General features: G+C 37.0%; 1 protein-coding gene across 2 annotated transcripts in view; it reads left to right on the forward strand.

Moving 5' to 3' along the window:
* The window catches only part of LOC138315158 (uncharacterized), a 29,327-nt gene that overhangs the window by 10,662 nt on the left and 3,032 nt on the right, over window positions 1–15,633 (forward strand). The window contains exons 12-29 of one of the 2 annotated variants that reach the window (XM_069255952.1): window positions 122–274; window positions 1,335–1,527; window positions 1,824–1,887; window positions 2,100–2,171; window positions 2,713–2,739; window positions 5,407–5,465; window positions 5,800–5,923; window positions 6,694–6,776; window positions 8,381–8,525; window positions 9,743–9,928; window positions 10,339–10,518; window positions 10,977–11,119; window positions 11,345–11,545; window positions 13,900–14,026; window positions 14,397–14,516; window positions 14,670–14,802; window positions 15,010–15,215; window positions 15,531–15,597. In XM_069255952.1, coding sequence (XP_069112053.1) covers window positions 122–274; window positions 1,335–1,527; window positions 1,824–1,887; window positions 2,100–2,171; window positions 2,713–2,739; window positions 5,407–5,465; window positions 5,800–5,923; window positions 6,694–6,776; window positions 8,381–8,525; window positions 9,743–9,928; window positions 10,339–10,518; window positions 10,977–11,119; window positions 11,345–11,545; window positions 13,900–14,026; window positions 14,397–14,516; window positions 14,670–14,802; window positions 15,010–15,215; window positions 15,531–15,597 — 2,283 coding nt within the window. The remainder of the gene's footprint in view (window positions 1–121; window positions 275–1,334; window positions 1,528–1,823; window positions 1,888–2,099; window positions 2,172–2,712; window positions 2,740–5,406; window positions 5,466–5,799; window positions 5,924–6,693; window positions 6,777–8,380; window positions 8,526–9,742; window positions 9,929–10,338; window positions 10,519–10,976; window positions 11,120–11,344; window positions 11,546–13,899; window positions 14,027–14,396; window positions 14,517–14,669; window positions 14,803–15,009; window positions 15,216–15,530; window positions 15,598–15,633) is intronic. The other variant, XM_069255953.1, reaches the window with a different exon arrangement.

The following is a 15,633-nucleotide window of genomic DNA, read 5'->3' on the forward strand; positions in this document are numbered from 1 at the left end:
GTTTTGTAGAGGATGAAATACTGAAGTAGCATGGAAACAAATTATCAAAATATTTATATCTAAAATTGTTTGTAATAAAATTTGAAACTTTGTTTCCAAGAATGTAATGTCCATGTTTCAGTTGCCAAGAGTAGTCACAGTGCTGTGTTGGTGAAACTAGTGCTTCAGGCTTTAACAGAGGGCTGGCAGCCTGATCTAGACGCTCTCAGTAGAGAGGAAAAATGTGGGGATATCTCTACCTATGACACTCTGCCCTCGGTCTCCAACGCTTCAGGTCAGTTACCTCCCCTTTAGAACGAATATACGTACCCAGCCTACTATACCTTTCGGCCGGGTACGAAATGGTGCCTATGTGTCGTAGTGGAGCACTGCCTCAGAAAATCACTCGAGCACAGTTTTCTTTACTTTGTTGTAGGTTTCCAAATATTTCATGCGTATACATGCATTTATATATTATTTTTGTCCATAACAAACATAACTACCAATCTGAATATCTATCATCCCGCTCACAAGACATGAAAATCACAACTTGCAGACTTGCCGTATAAATTCCCTTCAGAAAGACCTTCATATGTATATGTAAAAAAAAAATAATGTCCGAGAATTTGATATTTTATACGGTTCAGTTTTATTGCCTAGTAGGTAAGAGATATACAACAGCTATGATATAATGCTTACAAATGATTAAATAATGGTTTGCATAATCATTACTTTGTTCAATTAGCAGTAATAGGCTCAAATTGTAGCTCTTAAGACAACACCATTTTCTGTCTAAAGTCTTTTAAGCTACAATATTGCAGCTACCTCCCCTTGTGAAAATTATTCAAGGAATTGTTCATCAAACATTCTTAATAGTATATTATATCCAACTGTCAACATCCAAAATAAATTAAGAATACTGGTAAGTTATCTCCCCTGAAAATTTCAGCGAGAGAGGACAGTGTAGTAATTTATTTCAATTTAGACCCTTCCTTTGCTGGAATACATTTTTCCGACCTTCACATGCTCACAGGGGGTAACTGGAACTGTAAATCATACGCTTTAAATTTTGCTAATATTGTTAGAAGACACAATTTACGGCAGTTATGCAAGAAAAATACCCATCTATTCCGTTAACAGAGTGTACGATTTTCTCATATTTTTGTACCTTTGCCATGTTGGATATGGGTAACTGCAGTTACCCTAATCCAGTTAAAAATGGGTTTCTTGTGTGGGCATACTGCATAAAAATAAATGTATTATTTTGACTTTTAAAACTGTATTTGTAGCTTCTTTCCTAATATTGGAATGAATTTGTTGTGAATTTCAATCTTGTACAACTATTTCATCCTCAGATGGGAGCCTCCTTGAGACCTGGGAAAGTAGAGAAGGACGACTGTTTGCCTATGAGCTAATCATGAAGTTCCTTATCAAGAACCATTGGCTATATACATTTGGTCCTGCAGGGTCGGGAGCAGGTCTGGACTGGGGTGACAGGCCAGAGGGAGCAGAACAAGACAGACAAACCATTCCCAGTTTGGAGCAGGGGTTTGTATGGATAACAAAACACGTGCCCTATTAGGGTATCAAAGTTATTTTCATTACAAAATTAAATGGCCTTTTTATTATTTTTTTTATTGTTTTCAACACTACTGTCCAATGATCATCCTACACAGCTAATATTTCTTCATGTGAATTTCATGAGAAACTCCTGGTTCACATGAAATTCATCTGAAGAATTATTGCTTGTATATAATGTAAGAGTGAGGGGAATATGTATTTTCCTTTACTAATTAAGTAATCAAATTTAACTTTGAGCTTAAATCAAATCTGTTTTCTTTCAGGGATGAAAGACATAAATTAAACTTGAATGACAATGATCTCGACCTAGAGCATAGAAATAGTCAGGTAAGCTTTTCTACTGCTTTTAATAATTTTAATAAAACTTAATATAATGGTAATCAGTGGTACTTACTTCATGTTAAGATTACTTGAGATAAAATTGCCTTTTGTAAATTTCTTGGCACCAGAGAAGAAGGGAGAAATAAGTGCAGTTTTAGTGGAATTTGATGCTTCCCACAACAATATATTCAGACCCATTATAAATCTCTGTTTTGTAGTTTACATCGCCATTGAACCTTCGGGACCCTGTAGATGACCTCCATGCCTCCCAATCAGAACAGTCCTTTGCGGTATGTACAGATGCTTTGATCTTATTGCTCTAAATTTGCTTTTAAGTAAAAATTCTCATTATCATTACATTAGTACTACTTTGGCACCAAGTCAATTATATGGTAGATTCTGCTTTAGTACTTAGGCTTTTAGCTACAAAAACTGATATAGATATAGAGCTACTGATAAACAGGCTTGGTTGAGGAGCAGTGATAGATATCAGATATGATGTTCATTAGCACCAAGGGATTCCTTGTTACCAGTATGTTGTAAACCTTGAAATACAATATTGTGGTACCTAACTTTCCTCCTTATATGTTATATTATTAATCATTAATAATTATTAATAAAGACACATAAATCATATATAAAATTCACAAAGTTGAACCCATGTTTAAATCAATGCATCCTAGTGATCAAATGATTCAAATGAGCTAATTGTGTATTTGTTGGTTGAATATTGTCCAATGTTTAGATTGCTGTTTATTTGTACATGTCATGTATAGCAAACCTAATCTTTAGATTGATTGAGGCTAACAATTTGTGTACCTATATTTATAGCAAATCAGAAGAAAATACTGGAGAAAGGTAGATTAGAGTTCTTCCTTGTTACTATGGAGCTGTTGTTACCATAGTAACCATCCTAGCTTGTTTTATTTTGGATACAGCTGTTATGTTAGTTACCTGCATGCTTTTGTACAGTTTATCAGTGATGTCAAGATTTGCTCTTTTCGTCTGTAGCATTTTGCTACAAAACTTAGATAATATTGCTATATTGTTTGAAGATGAATTGTTGATATTATCAGATAGTTTCCTCAATTATTACCATAGTCAACATCAATGAAAATTTTACATCTTGAATGTAAAGAGCATTTTACTTGAATCACTATCGGTCACTTTGTTACTGCATGCCCAGTGATCTGATAGCTCTGAATTTGTCAATAGATTGTAATATTCTAAAAGCTTGAATATGGAAACTCTTTTCATCTGATATGCACCAATTCACAGCCATATTCACCTGTGTTGTGTTCATTATCTACTCATTAGGACAAACAAAAGATTGTTTTTGCCAGGCTCCTTTATATCAACATTTGCTGAGAGATGTGTCTGAAACGCACTTTTTGACATTTTATAGACATATTAATTTCCCCATTTTACCAGATACCTAAATAGCTTGTAGAGTAGGATATTCATAGTAATTTTCTATCATTTCTAACCATCATTTACCTATACAGAATATCTCTTTCTTTATGTATTTTTGTCTGTTCCCTCCATAAATACCATAGTGATCATAATTGCTTTGAAATAAAATGTTTTGAATGCTTTCTCATGCAAATCAATAATGCCTTATTAAACTGATTGAATACCTGGAAGAAAAGATCATTCCATATTATGAAGATTTAAGACATATTGATATTCAGTGTTTCTGTAATCTACATCTAAATCTACCCTGTATCTATGTTATACTAAATTAATGAAGATGGGTGATCAGATGATGCAGTGCTTTAAAAGCCACTTGCCTTTTACCTAGCCAGCAGGGGCTTGAAAATGATCAGAGGTCACATCTTCTCAATAACCGAAATGCCCAGGGTACTGATATTTGACCTGTATCATGCTGAGATGAAGGGCTACCAAGTTTTTCTAATGAATGACCTTGACCTTAATTCAAGGTCACAGGGGTCAAATAGGCTCAAATCTGTAAACGTGATTTCTTGTAATGTGAATAATTAAGAGGTCCAGACACCTGATATTGGACCTGTGACATGCTGGGATGAATGGCTATCAAGTTTGTTCAAATGAATGACTTTGGCCTTTATTTACGGTCATAAGGATCAAATAGGCTAAAATATTTAAACAACTTCTTGTGAATAACTGAAATGCGTAGAGACCTGATAATGGGCTTGTGGTATGCTGGCATGAAGGGCTACCAAGTTTGTTCAAATGAATGAACTTGATCTTCACTAAGGTCACAGGGGGCAAGTAGGCTAAAATCTTTAAACAATTTCTTGTGAATAACTAAGAGGCATAGAGACATGATATTGGGCCTGTGGCATGCTAGGACAAATGGCTACGAACTTTATGTGAATGACCTTGACCTTCATTCAAGGTCACAAGGGTCAAATAGGCTAAAACCTTTAAACAACTTTATTTAAATAACTAAGAGTCCTAGAAGCTGGATATTGGACTTGTAGCATGGTGGGGATCAAGGGACCTTCATCCATGGTAATTCATCAAATATACCAGAACCAGAACTTGTATTGAGTTAATTGTTTGCCACTACTATAATCTTTGAGGTTGTGCCAATAGTCAGATGACCGTTAAAGCCCATGGATCTCTTGTAATATTGATGAAGTTATAACATGTCATGTTCAGGTGGTCTTTGCAAGACTAAATCAAATCATATTTTAATCAGATTGTTGTTTTTTTTTTGTTATTTTTAATCAGATATCCATGTATTTTTCTGCCTGCATGATTTTGCTTTTACTCACAACACAGCTGTGTAGATAGCAACACAGAAAAGAATCTTAATTCTGCTATTACTGTTATTACACAACACCATAAGCATGTATTTTTCAGTCACTCTCTGTTATGAACTATCTAAAGAAAATATAAATAACAAAAATTGACCTACTATTGTCCCTTTTGTTATCCAATATTATGTTTACTTTCAACATATGGCCCATAGACACAGCTAGTGTTTAAACATTAGCATATACAAGATTTGTTCATCTAAGCCAAAGGAGTTCAGTAGGCTAAAATCTTCTTCTCAATACACAAAAACCCAAGAGACCCGATATTTAATAAGAAGCACGCTGAGATAGTGTTCTACTTGATGATGATAAGGTAAAATGCTACAGCAGATATAATTAAGAAAATACCTGTTCATGTATAATTGCTGATAGGTTGTGTCATCTAGAACACGGAAGAAACAATATTGTGTGTAGCAAAATCTTTTAGATAGAGAAAATGGTGTTGAGAAAGTAATTATGAAAAAATTTTGCTACTTGTTTGTTCTTGTTTTCTTCAGCATAATTGAGACTGACAAGTTGCTGAAAGAAACTAAGACTCCTTGCAGTGCAAATATTACATATACAAATGTACCTGTATGACCCTGTCTTAAATCAATCATGCCCAGCACCCATATTAGATCATTTATGGTCAATCATATTCATGTCAACAGCTAGGTCAAATGGAACACACAGCAATTTAAAACTTTGAATTTGTTACTGACAACATATGCTGATTTTTCTATAGGTCCGCTTCTTCACTCAAGACTTCTCAGGTGAAAATGTCGAAGGGAAAGCTGGTGACAGGTAAGATATATATGGGTGGGTAGTAATCTCTATCTAAATATTGTTAGACACATAACTCTGATGTCGGAGAAAGGACAATGGTGAACAATGATATTGTAAGTAAAATAAGAAGTTAGGGGATTATGGATACACTTACTGGTACTCTGAAGATACTTTGATTACAAGTTCTACAATCTTCCTTATAGTGATATTATGCAAAATAATCTTTGTTTCAACGTGCTTTATCAACAATATTGATCAGTGACATTGGCCATTGAACCGCAGAATCTTGACATTTACAATTCAGTCTTACAACTTTGACTTATAACTTAAATCTAATTTTTTATGTTTAAAGGGCAACAGGGACAGTAAATGGTTCCCTAGCAACCTCCAAGGTCACAAACAAAGACAGCGGTCCATGTCAGCTGGACACTGTTTACTCAATACTGATGCAGGTCAAGTTCTTAGAGAATATCAAGGTAAGGAGATGTATAGTTCTATACAATATTATCTAGGTTGGAAAAATGTTTGTAACCATTGTAAGATAAGAATAAATGAGAAGTAAATAGTATTGAATGATGATGATGACATTGATGATGATAGAATTTCATATAAAGCCATGCTTAAAGATGCTCCACCGCTGGTAATATTTCTCTATCAAAAACAGGATCAGATGATTTAGTGTTTTTCTTCAGTTACAAAAGTTATTTACTTTACACCATTACCACCATTGAAAAGTATGAGCTTCTAATTTTACTCCAAGATCAAAACATTAAAAATAATTAATTGCATCCCGAAAAAATTTTGTGGCACTATGTCCTATATTGAATGCTGTACTGATTGCGCATTCACCGAAAGCAAAATAAACGTTGGGCGATGACTGTTTTTCCTCTGATATCCGCCGGCGCAGCCTTTGATGTAGCTTGCGGGTGCGAGGGTTACCGTCTTACTTTCTGAAGTGGGCCATCATTTCATGAGCTGTCGTATTTCTTTAACGAAAATTTAAGACATATCCTTTAAATCTTCCGTTCTTAAAGCAAACGATAAACGTTGTGAAATTAAATAAACTTTACATTGGTGTTTCGTTTGACTTGATAAGACAAGTATTTGTTGAGAAAAACGGTTTTTATTCCCGGACAGGTTCATAGGCGTCTCGTGTGGTGTTTAGCTAGTATAAAGAGACAGTCACGAATCCTTTTCACTTATAAATCCTTGATTATAATGAAAGGAATTTTAATGTTTTTCACAGGACTCTGGTAAAAATCATATCTGTACAACTCACCAACCACAGCTACAGACATTGGAACGTCTGCTCCACCCAAAGGAGGACAGGTCAGCGTTTCTTCTGTATCATAATAAATCTGGAAAAAGTTGTAATAGAAATACAAACAAAAATGTACATGTTTTTTTTTTCTCACCTTAGATGCTTCTTTTAGACATAGGTAATATTGGATGAAATGTTTTATTGCTTTGTTTATTTTTAGCCCACAATCATCAGATGGTGGGCTATTCAAATTGCCTTTCGTCCATGGTCCGACGTCCGTTAACATTTCTTTTTACCGCCATTTCTCAGAAAGTACTTAATGGGTCTTTTTCAAATTTCATATGTAGGTTCCCCTCCTAGGGCCCTAGTTGTGCATATTGCATTTTGAGACATATCATCTAAAAGATGGCCAACCGGCCGCCATATTGGATTTTGTTAGTTGAAGTTTGTTACCCCTGTTTCTCAGAAAGTACTCAAGGGATCTTTTTCAAATTTCATACGTAGGTTCCCCTAGGACCCTAGTTGTGCATATAGCATTTTGAGACATATCGTCTAAAAGATGGCCAACCGGCCGCCATATTGGATTTTGATAGTTAAAATTTGTTACCCGTGTTTCTCAGAAAGTACTCAAGGGATCTTTCTCAAATTTCAGATGTAGGTTCCCCTAGGACCCTAGTTATGCATATTGCATATTGGGATTGATCAGTCACCAAGATGGCTGACCCGCAGCCATCTTGGATTTTGATAGTTAAAGTTTGTTGCTGCTATTTCTCAGAAAGTAATGAAGGTATCCTTCTCAAATTTCACATGTAGTTTCCCCTTGGGTCGTAGTTGTGCATATTACATTTTGAGACTGATCAGTCAACAAGATGTCCGCATGGCAGCTACTTGGATTTCGATAGTTAGAATTTGTTACTGCTATTTCTCAGAAAGTCTTGAATGAATCTCTCTCAAATTTCATATGTAAGTTCCCCTATGGTCCTAGTTGTGCATATTGCATTTTGTAACTGATCGGTCAACAAGATGGACGACCAGCTGCCATCTTAGATTTTGATAGTTACCGCTATTTCTCATAAACTACAGTAGGATCCTTTTGGGCCCTAGTTATGCATAGTACCTGTTGAGACTGATCGATCAACAAGATGGCCAACCGGCCGCAATCTTGGATTTCATCATTGAAGTTTGTTACCGCTATTTCTAAGAAAGTACTGAAGGGATCTCTCCCAAATTTCATATGTAGGTTCCCCTAGGGACTGACGGTCAACAAGATGGCTGACCCGCAGCCATCTTGGATTTTGATAGTTAAAGTTTGTTGCTGCTATTTCTCAGAAAGTAATGAAGGTATCCTTCTCAAATTTCATATGTAGTTTCCCCTAGGGCCGTAGTTGTGCATATTACATTTTGAGACTGATCAGTCAACAAGATGTCCGCATGGCAGCTACTTGGATTTCGATAGTTAGAATTTGTTACTGCTATTTCTCAGAAATTACTGAAGTGATCTGTCTCAAATTTTATATGTTGTATGTTTGGAAAAGTTTGAAGAGCAGGGTAAAAATCCCTTTTTCCATTGTCAGACATAGATCATTCTTTGGTGGGCACCAAGATCCCTCTAGGGTCTCTTGTTTAATCATAAAGTTTGATTTGAATGCGAGATTTCTATTCTCCATTACAGCTCTAGTGTTGATCATCAGATGGTTAACAATTGGCTACATGCACAAGAGGTGTCTTCACTGAGGTCCAGTCTGGTATGTGTCCTCCATCAAACTCTAGAATGTTTGTCGGACTCACGTTGGGAACTTGGACGTATGGCACAGCAGGTAAGTTCCAGATAACAAATGTTTATGTACATGTGAATTTTGATACCTATTCCCTCCTACATTCTGGATTTTTTACATTACAAGTAAGCTTAAACCTTGTGCTTTGTGCATCATGCATCTGATGCATCAGAAGGGAATCCAATCATTTGCTAGATATGAAATATGATTTTTAGCTCACCTGGCCCGAAGGGCCGGTGAGCTTATGTCATGGCGCGGCGTCCGGCCGTGCGTCCGCGTCCGTCCGTCAACATTTCCTTTAAATCGCTACTAGTCATAGAGTTCTGCATGGATTGTAACCAAATTTGGCCACAAACATCCTTGGGGAAAGGGGAACAGAATTTGAATAAATTTTGGCTCTGACCCCCCGGGGGCAGGAGGGGCGGGGCCCAATAGGGAAAAATAGAGGTAAATCCTATAAATCGCTACTTGTCCTAGAGTTCTGCATGGATTGTAACCAAATTTGGCCACAAACATCCTTGGGGGAAGGGGAACAGAACTTGTATAAAGTTTGGCTCTGACCCCCCGGGGGCAGGAGGGGCGGGGCCCAATAGGGGAAATAGAGGTAAATCCTATAAATCGCTACTTGTCCTAGAGTTCTGCATGGATTGTAACCAAATTTGGCTACAAACATTCTTGGGGGAAGGGGAACAGAACTTGTATAAAGTTTGGCTCTGACCCCCTGGGGGCAGGAGGGGTGGGGCCCAATAGGGGAAATAGAGGTAAATCCTATAAATTGCTACTTGTCCTAGAGTTCTGCATGGATTGTGGCAAAATTTGCCCACAAACATGTATATAGCATCCATTAGGGAAGGGAAACAGAACTTGTATAAAGTTTGGCTCTGACCCCATGGGGGCAGGACCCAATAGGGGAAATAGAGTTAAAACCTATAAATCGCTAATTGTCCTAGAGTTCTGCATGGATTGTGACCAAATTTGGCCACAAATATCCATGGGAGAAGGGGAACAGAACTTGTATAAAGTTGAAAAGAAAAACAACCTGTATTTAGAACATACTTGGCATTACAAACCAGGTGAGCGATACAGGCCCTCTGTCTCTTGTCTCTGATTGTATACACTATATTTCTTGTTTCTTGGAAATACCATTAGATTTCATGTTTCTTCAAAGAATACATTCTCTGTATTTGCTGTGAATGGCGTTCTGTTACTAGGCACTCCACAATTTATCAATGTAAAACTGACATTTAATCCTTCCATAGGTGCTGCCGTGCTTGGCAGAGGTGATCCGATGGTTTGACATGAGCATACTGGAGGATTTGTGGAGAACACAACTGAAGCAAAACACTAGTCTTTTTACATATGCTGCAGCATTGCTACTCAAGGAATCTGTGGTACACTGTGTGAGACTGGAGGCACTGCTCCATAGGCCGCCAGGGACATGGCAGGTTAGTGATCACAACAGAGGTCAAGCTCAGACTTGGTCTGGTCAAGGTCATTGTAAGTCACAGCAGTTAGTGGTACATCAATGTTGTGTGCATAGTTTGTGAGTTAGAGTGATGGTGACAACAGTTGGGAGTTTCAGAATCTGCAGATACATGTATGTTGATATCTGGAATAAGAAACTGGTATTAATAAAAATGTTTGTTTTCCTCCACCTAGGAAAAGGTGTTTCATAAGAAATTTTCATTCATGCCTCAAAATCAAATTGGTATATTAAAATGCAGAAAATGTAATGTATGATGAAACCATACTTCCCAACCTAAAGAAATAATTTAAATTGACATTGTGTACTTTACACACAAACTCCATGGTGTACTTTTATCTTCATTATCTTCATCTCACTCCTCTGTTCCAGGACCATGATGTTTGTAAGAAGATTATCTCCAGCATTGTAAAGAGTTTGACCACTCAGCTCAACAGTTGCCTCCCTTGTTTAGACCACATCATACAACGACCCGTGTTTGACCGTCTCTCGGTGATAGCGGCCAGTACAATTATTACTGTACATAACCACTTCCCCATACTGGAAGACCAGGTAACCAGCACCAGTGTGAATTAAAATTACTGTATACTGAACATAATCCAATGGAGTGCTTAATGGGACCAAATTTGACCTTCTCAAATGTATTACATAAAGAGAGCAACAAAACAATTCCCAAAAGAAATATAGAAAGTAATTTTTTTTATATTTTTTAGTTTTCATTTATTTCAAGTTTTTTGAAAATCAAAAAGGGGAATACTGTGAATTACAATCTATGGCTTAGTTTAGAAAATGTAAAGTATACAGTAAGACCTCTGGTTCTTACAAGCGTTTTTACTAAGTGTAAATTACGGTCTTGTTTTCACATCTAAGAGTAAATGATGATCTCGGGTATCAACTGTTTGTCGTAAATTTAGATTGAATGGGGATTTAAATGACATAGGAGTTTGTATATTATCATAGGTTTTATTGATGACATCCAAACCTCTTACTTGATGAAATCTAATTTACAGAGAGTGAAACAGACTGCCACTGTTCTGTCTTTTTGGAAGCTCCTGTTCTGTTTTACTCACCCCAATTTACGAATCTCAAAGGATTTGATCCATGGCAACACAGATATAAAACTCTTCTCGTCTCCATTCGAGGGTTATCTTAGGTAAGGAAATTTGTGGAACAAGTCTTCACACAGTCATTCATTTCAAAATTAGGTTTTTACAACTTTTCTTGAGCAAACAGGTCTCACACCTTTTGTAAAACTATGATGGTGCTGTAAATAGCTTTACTATGTAAATGTTCTGCTAACATGCTTTCTATTGAAATGAGGGTATTATATTTCATGCTGTTAGGAACATTTACATGAAAGGAATGCTTTGTTTTCCAGTTGCTGCCTAGTGAAACCTGATAATAAACTTCAATGTGCCAAACAAGTAGAGAAACTATTCATCAAAGAGATTTATCACGCCTGTAAGCCTTTCCTCCAGAACCTTCCTGTGGAGAGTTCCTCTCTGCTCCTCCCCATGGTGGCACACTACACTGGTATATTTGTGGAGGACTCCCATATCTGTAAAGCATTAACAGACTGGTACGTATACAACATTCAACTGTTTTGGATTGTCTCCTGATTTTGGATTTCAAGATATTTTATAATTTACTCCGACACAATTAACTATATGGATATAAAGCTTTAAAATGTTAGTCTCTCTGAATTAACTTGAGCACTTGAAATAATCTAGTACACTTTGTAGCTGTAGTTTTGGCAACATACTTAAAATGTATATTGTGTAAAAACTTGGGGGAAATAATCTTGTTACTGTAAAAGTGAAAATAAGCACGAGGGGGCCTTTTCATCACAAAAAAATTCCATTGAGCGAAAAATTTTGTGAATATATAAGTTATATTGCCAAAAGCCTGAAATGATTTGTATTATGAAAATGACACTGACGCGAAATGGGGTCTAATTAAGCCTTTGAATGGGGTATAGCTAGAATATTTTTATCTATTTCCATATCTTAATACTTATTAGGGAAATGCAATGTTTTACACTACCTCTACATTTAGGAAATGGAATTGTTTTGAGCAACTGAGCACATGATATAGATTAAGCATTTTCCTATCATCCCAAGTTCTGCAGTTGGTATTATGTTCAACAATGACTTAGCCCTTCTCTTCATACTATCAAGTGCTATATCTATGAGCTGCTATATATTTAACCTTATAAGTTAAAGGCCCCTACCTTTCCAGAGGAAGTCATAAAGGTTTCTTAAAAACATTAAAAACATCAGAAAATATGTACAGATGTTCTAAGATGAGGTAAAAACACCAAACATATGCACAATTTCCCACGTCATTAATGATAACAGTGAATGTCATTTCGCTGTTTTGCCATCTGGCGCAGTGATCGTCAACTACCGGGCGGTCTTTAGGATGACGGCGGGAGACATAAGACGACCCGCATTATAAACATAGACATTTTATTTCTTTTAATCAAATTGTTCAGAAGGTGATGATATGTGTAGTATTACCGGTAAGTTAATAACTTTTGCGACTCTACAAAATGATCGATCTCGTTTTACATTCAAATTTTAAAAATTAAAAGCAGTTTCGGAAAGGTAGTGGGCCTTAAACTTAATTTAAACCTTTTAATTTTTGTGTGCAATTCATTTTTAGCTCACCTGGCCCGAAGGTCCGGTGAGCTTATGTCATGGCGCGGCGTCCGTCGTCCGTCCGTCAACATTTCCTTTAAATCGCTACTAGTCATAGAGTTCTGCATGGATGGTAACCAAATTTGGCAATGAACATCCTTGGGGGAGGGGAACAGAACTTTATAAATTTTGACTCTGACCCCCCGGGGCCAGGAGGGGCGGGGCCAAATAGTGGAAATAGAGGTAAATCCTATAAATCACTACTTGTCCTAGAGTTCTACATGGATTGTAACCAAATTTGGCCAAAAACATCCTTGGGGGAAGGTGAACAGAACTTGTATAAATTTTGGCTCTAACCCCCCCCCCCCCCCCCCCAGGGGCAGGAGGGGTGGGGCCCAATTGGGGAAATAGAGGTAATTCTATAAATTGCTACTTGTCCTAGAGTTCTGCATGGATTGTAACCAAAATTTGTCAAAAACATCCTTCGGGGAAGGGGAACAGAACTTGTATAAATTTTGGCTCTCCACAAACATCCTTTGGGGAAGGGGAACAGAACTTGTATAAATTTTGGCTCTGACTCCTGGGGCTAGAAGGGGCGGGGCCCAATTGGGGAAATAGAGGTAGTTCTATAAATTGCTACTTGTCCTAGAGTTCTGCATGGATTGTAACCAAAATTTGGTCAAAAACATCCTTGGGGGAAGTTGAACAGAACTTGTATAAATTTTGGCTCTAACCCCCTAGGGACAATAGGACGGGGCCCAATAGGGGAAATAGAGGTAAATCCTGTAAATCGCTACTTGTCCTAGCGTTCTGCATGGATTGAAACCAAATTTGGTCAAAAACATCCTTGGGGTAAGGGGAACAGAACTTGTATAAATTTTGACTCTGACCCCCTGGGGACAAGAGGGACGGGGCCCAATAGGGGAAATAGAGGTAATTCCTATAAATCGCTACTTGTCCTAAAGTTCTATTGGGATTGTAACCAAATTTGGCCACAAACATCCTTGGGAAAAGAGGAACAGAACTTGTAAAAGAAACAATGAACCTTTATTCAGAACATTACTTGGCATTACAAACCAGGTGAGCGATACAGGCCCTATGGGCCCTCTGGGCCTCTTGTTGTGCATTTGGTAGCCGATTAGAATTTGCAAAAATAAATCGCCACCAAAAAAATACAATTACCGGTTTAGAAAATTTTACCTATAAGTTATCAAGTGAAGTCGCTGTTAAAACGTTGTTGGATATTGTAACGTATTAGAAGACAGCTATTATCTGTTGCCTCCTTCTGTTTCAGTCTTAGTGTTGTTGGGGCTAAGGTGGTAAATTTTACCATGAAGGTAGAAGATGATGATCAGCGACAAAGCTGCCTGAAGTGTATCAACTTGTCCTTAAAAGAATTGTCAGCTATAATAACAATGAAGGTAGGTATTTATCACATTATTTTCACATGTTATAGAGAATTTAATGGCCTTTTATATGTTTGTACATGTCACTAATGTGAGATATGACCAATGATATACATGTAATGATATTGACTATAGCTTGACGTCAGCAATTGAAAATGGCAGCTTAAATTGTGTTTATTATATGAAATAAACCTTTTTCTATTAATTATAATGAAGAAAAGATCTATACTTAGATCATGATGTTAACTTCGAATAAATCTTACAAGACAGTTAACTGACAGTATGAGAACCACAATCTGACAGTTTTATTAAGACTGTTTATAAGTATTTGACCTTTGAATTTTGAATTATATATGTATTTATACCTTGTATTTGAATGTTTCAGAGTTCTGAAGTCCACCTTGTACAGAAAGTGTTAAACATCTACATCATTCTGTGTCAGGCCCTTAACCCCGTCAAACATCTTCGACTAATTCTCATCGCTATTTGTTCCCGAGTCAATGAGGTCAGTTTCATTACCATCATCATCTGCAAATTAGCTTAAGTAATTTACCATACACTCACTAGTTTACCAATCTTGTGTATTTTTTTTTTTTTGAATTTTTTTGAATACTTTACTCACCACCAGTGATATCCAACATTAACTTTATTGTTACAGGATGTGTACTTCAGTGTGGAGCACTCGCCCCGCCCCGGGGAGGATCTGTCCTTACTGTCAAACAACATTCCTATGTCCAGCAGTCCAGACATGGCCCAACACCACTGGGACCAGGAAGACACAGTCATCATCGGTCAGTCCTTATCCACCAAATAATGCTTGTAATATTAAAAAGTACTTGACCAATTCAAGAAAAAAAGTATATGGAGAATATTATTTTTGTAGTAGGGTCAAAACTTTGTTTACAGTGAAAATTTTTGAAGCATCATTCATTGTTCACTGAGACTTAGTATATGGTTTGAAGTCTGGATCCTATATCCAAGTAATCTTCTATTTATAGGTAGTCCTGGTGTGTTTGCCGAGTGCTTGACCCTTGACCTGAGTAACAACAGCGGTAGCCTTCCATCGGGTCGGCTTAGCTCCCTTAGTCAGTACAGCGATAAAGGTCGGGCACGCTCCCCTACCCAGAGTGTAGATACCGAGGAAGGAGAGAAGGCAGCAGGGACAGATTCAGACTGGGATAGCTGGGACGAAGAAGAAAATGAGGTAAAATAACACAAATATTCTACTTTCTAGTTTTGTATGAGATTGGTTTTGGCATCACTGTGAAAGGGAGTTTGTGGTGGTTTAAGTCTTATAGTGTCGTCCGTGTCTGTCCCATACTTTCTTGTTCTGTCAACAGAGATTGGGCATTTACATGTATATTTTTAGTGAAATGCTTAGTATTTGTGATCTTTGAACAAATAATGATTATGTATAAGCAATCACCCAGCTAAATATTTGAATAGGTAGACAAAATGTTTACTTCAAAGTCTTTATACAAGTTTAAAACTGAACTCATATACATCTACTTCTTTTCAGGGATCAGAGGCTTTAAAGGAAGCTTTCTCAGAGTTCCTGATCAAACTGCAGAAAATCTGTAATTCAGGTGAGAAGTTTCATAGTTTTCATAGTTCTGAGATAA

Source organism: Argopecten irradians, chromosome 2 (assembly GCF_041381155.1).
Source record: "Argopecten irradians isolate NY chromosome 2, Ai_NY, whole genome shotgun sequence".
Taxonomy (NCBI): domain Eukaryota; kingdom Metazoa; phylum Mollusca; class Bivalvia; order Pectinida; family Pectinidae; genus Argopecten; species Argopecten irradians.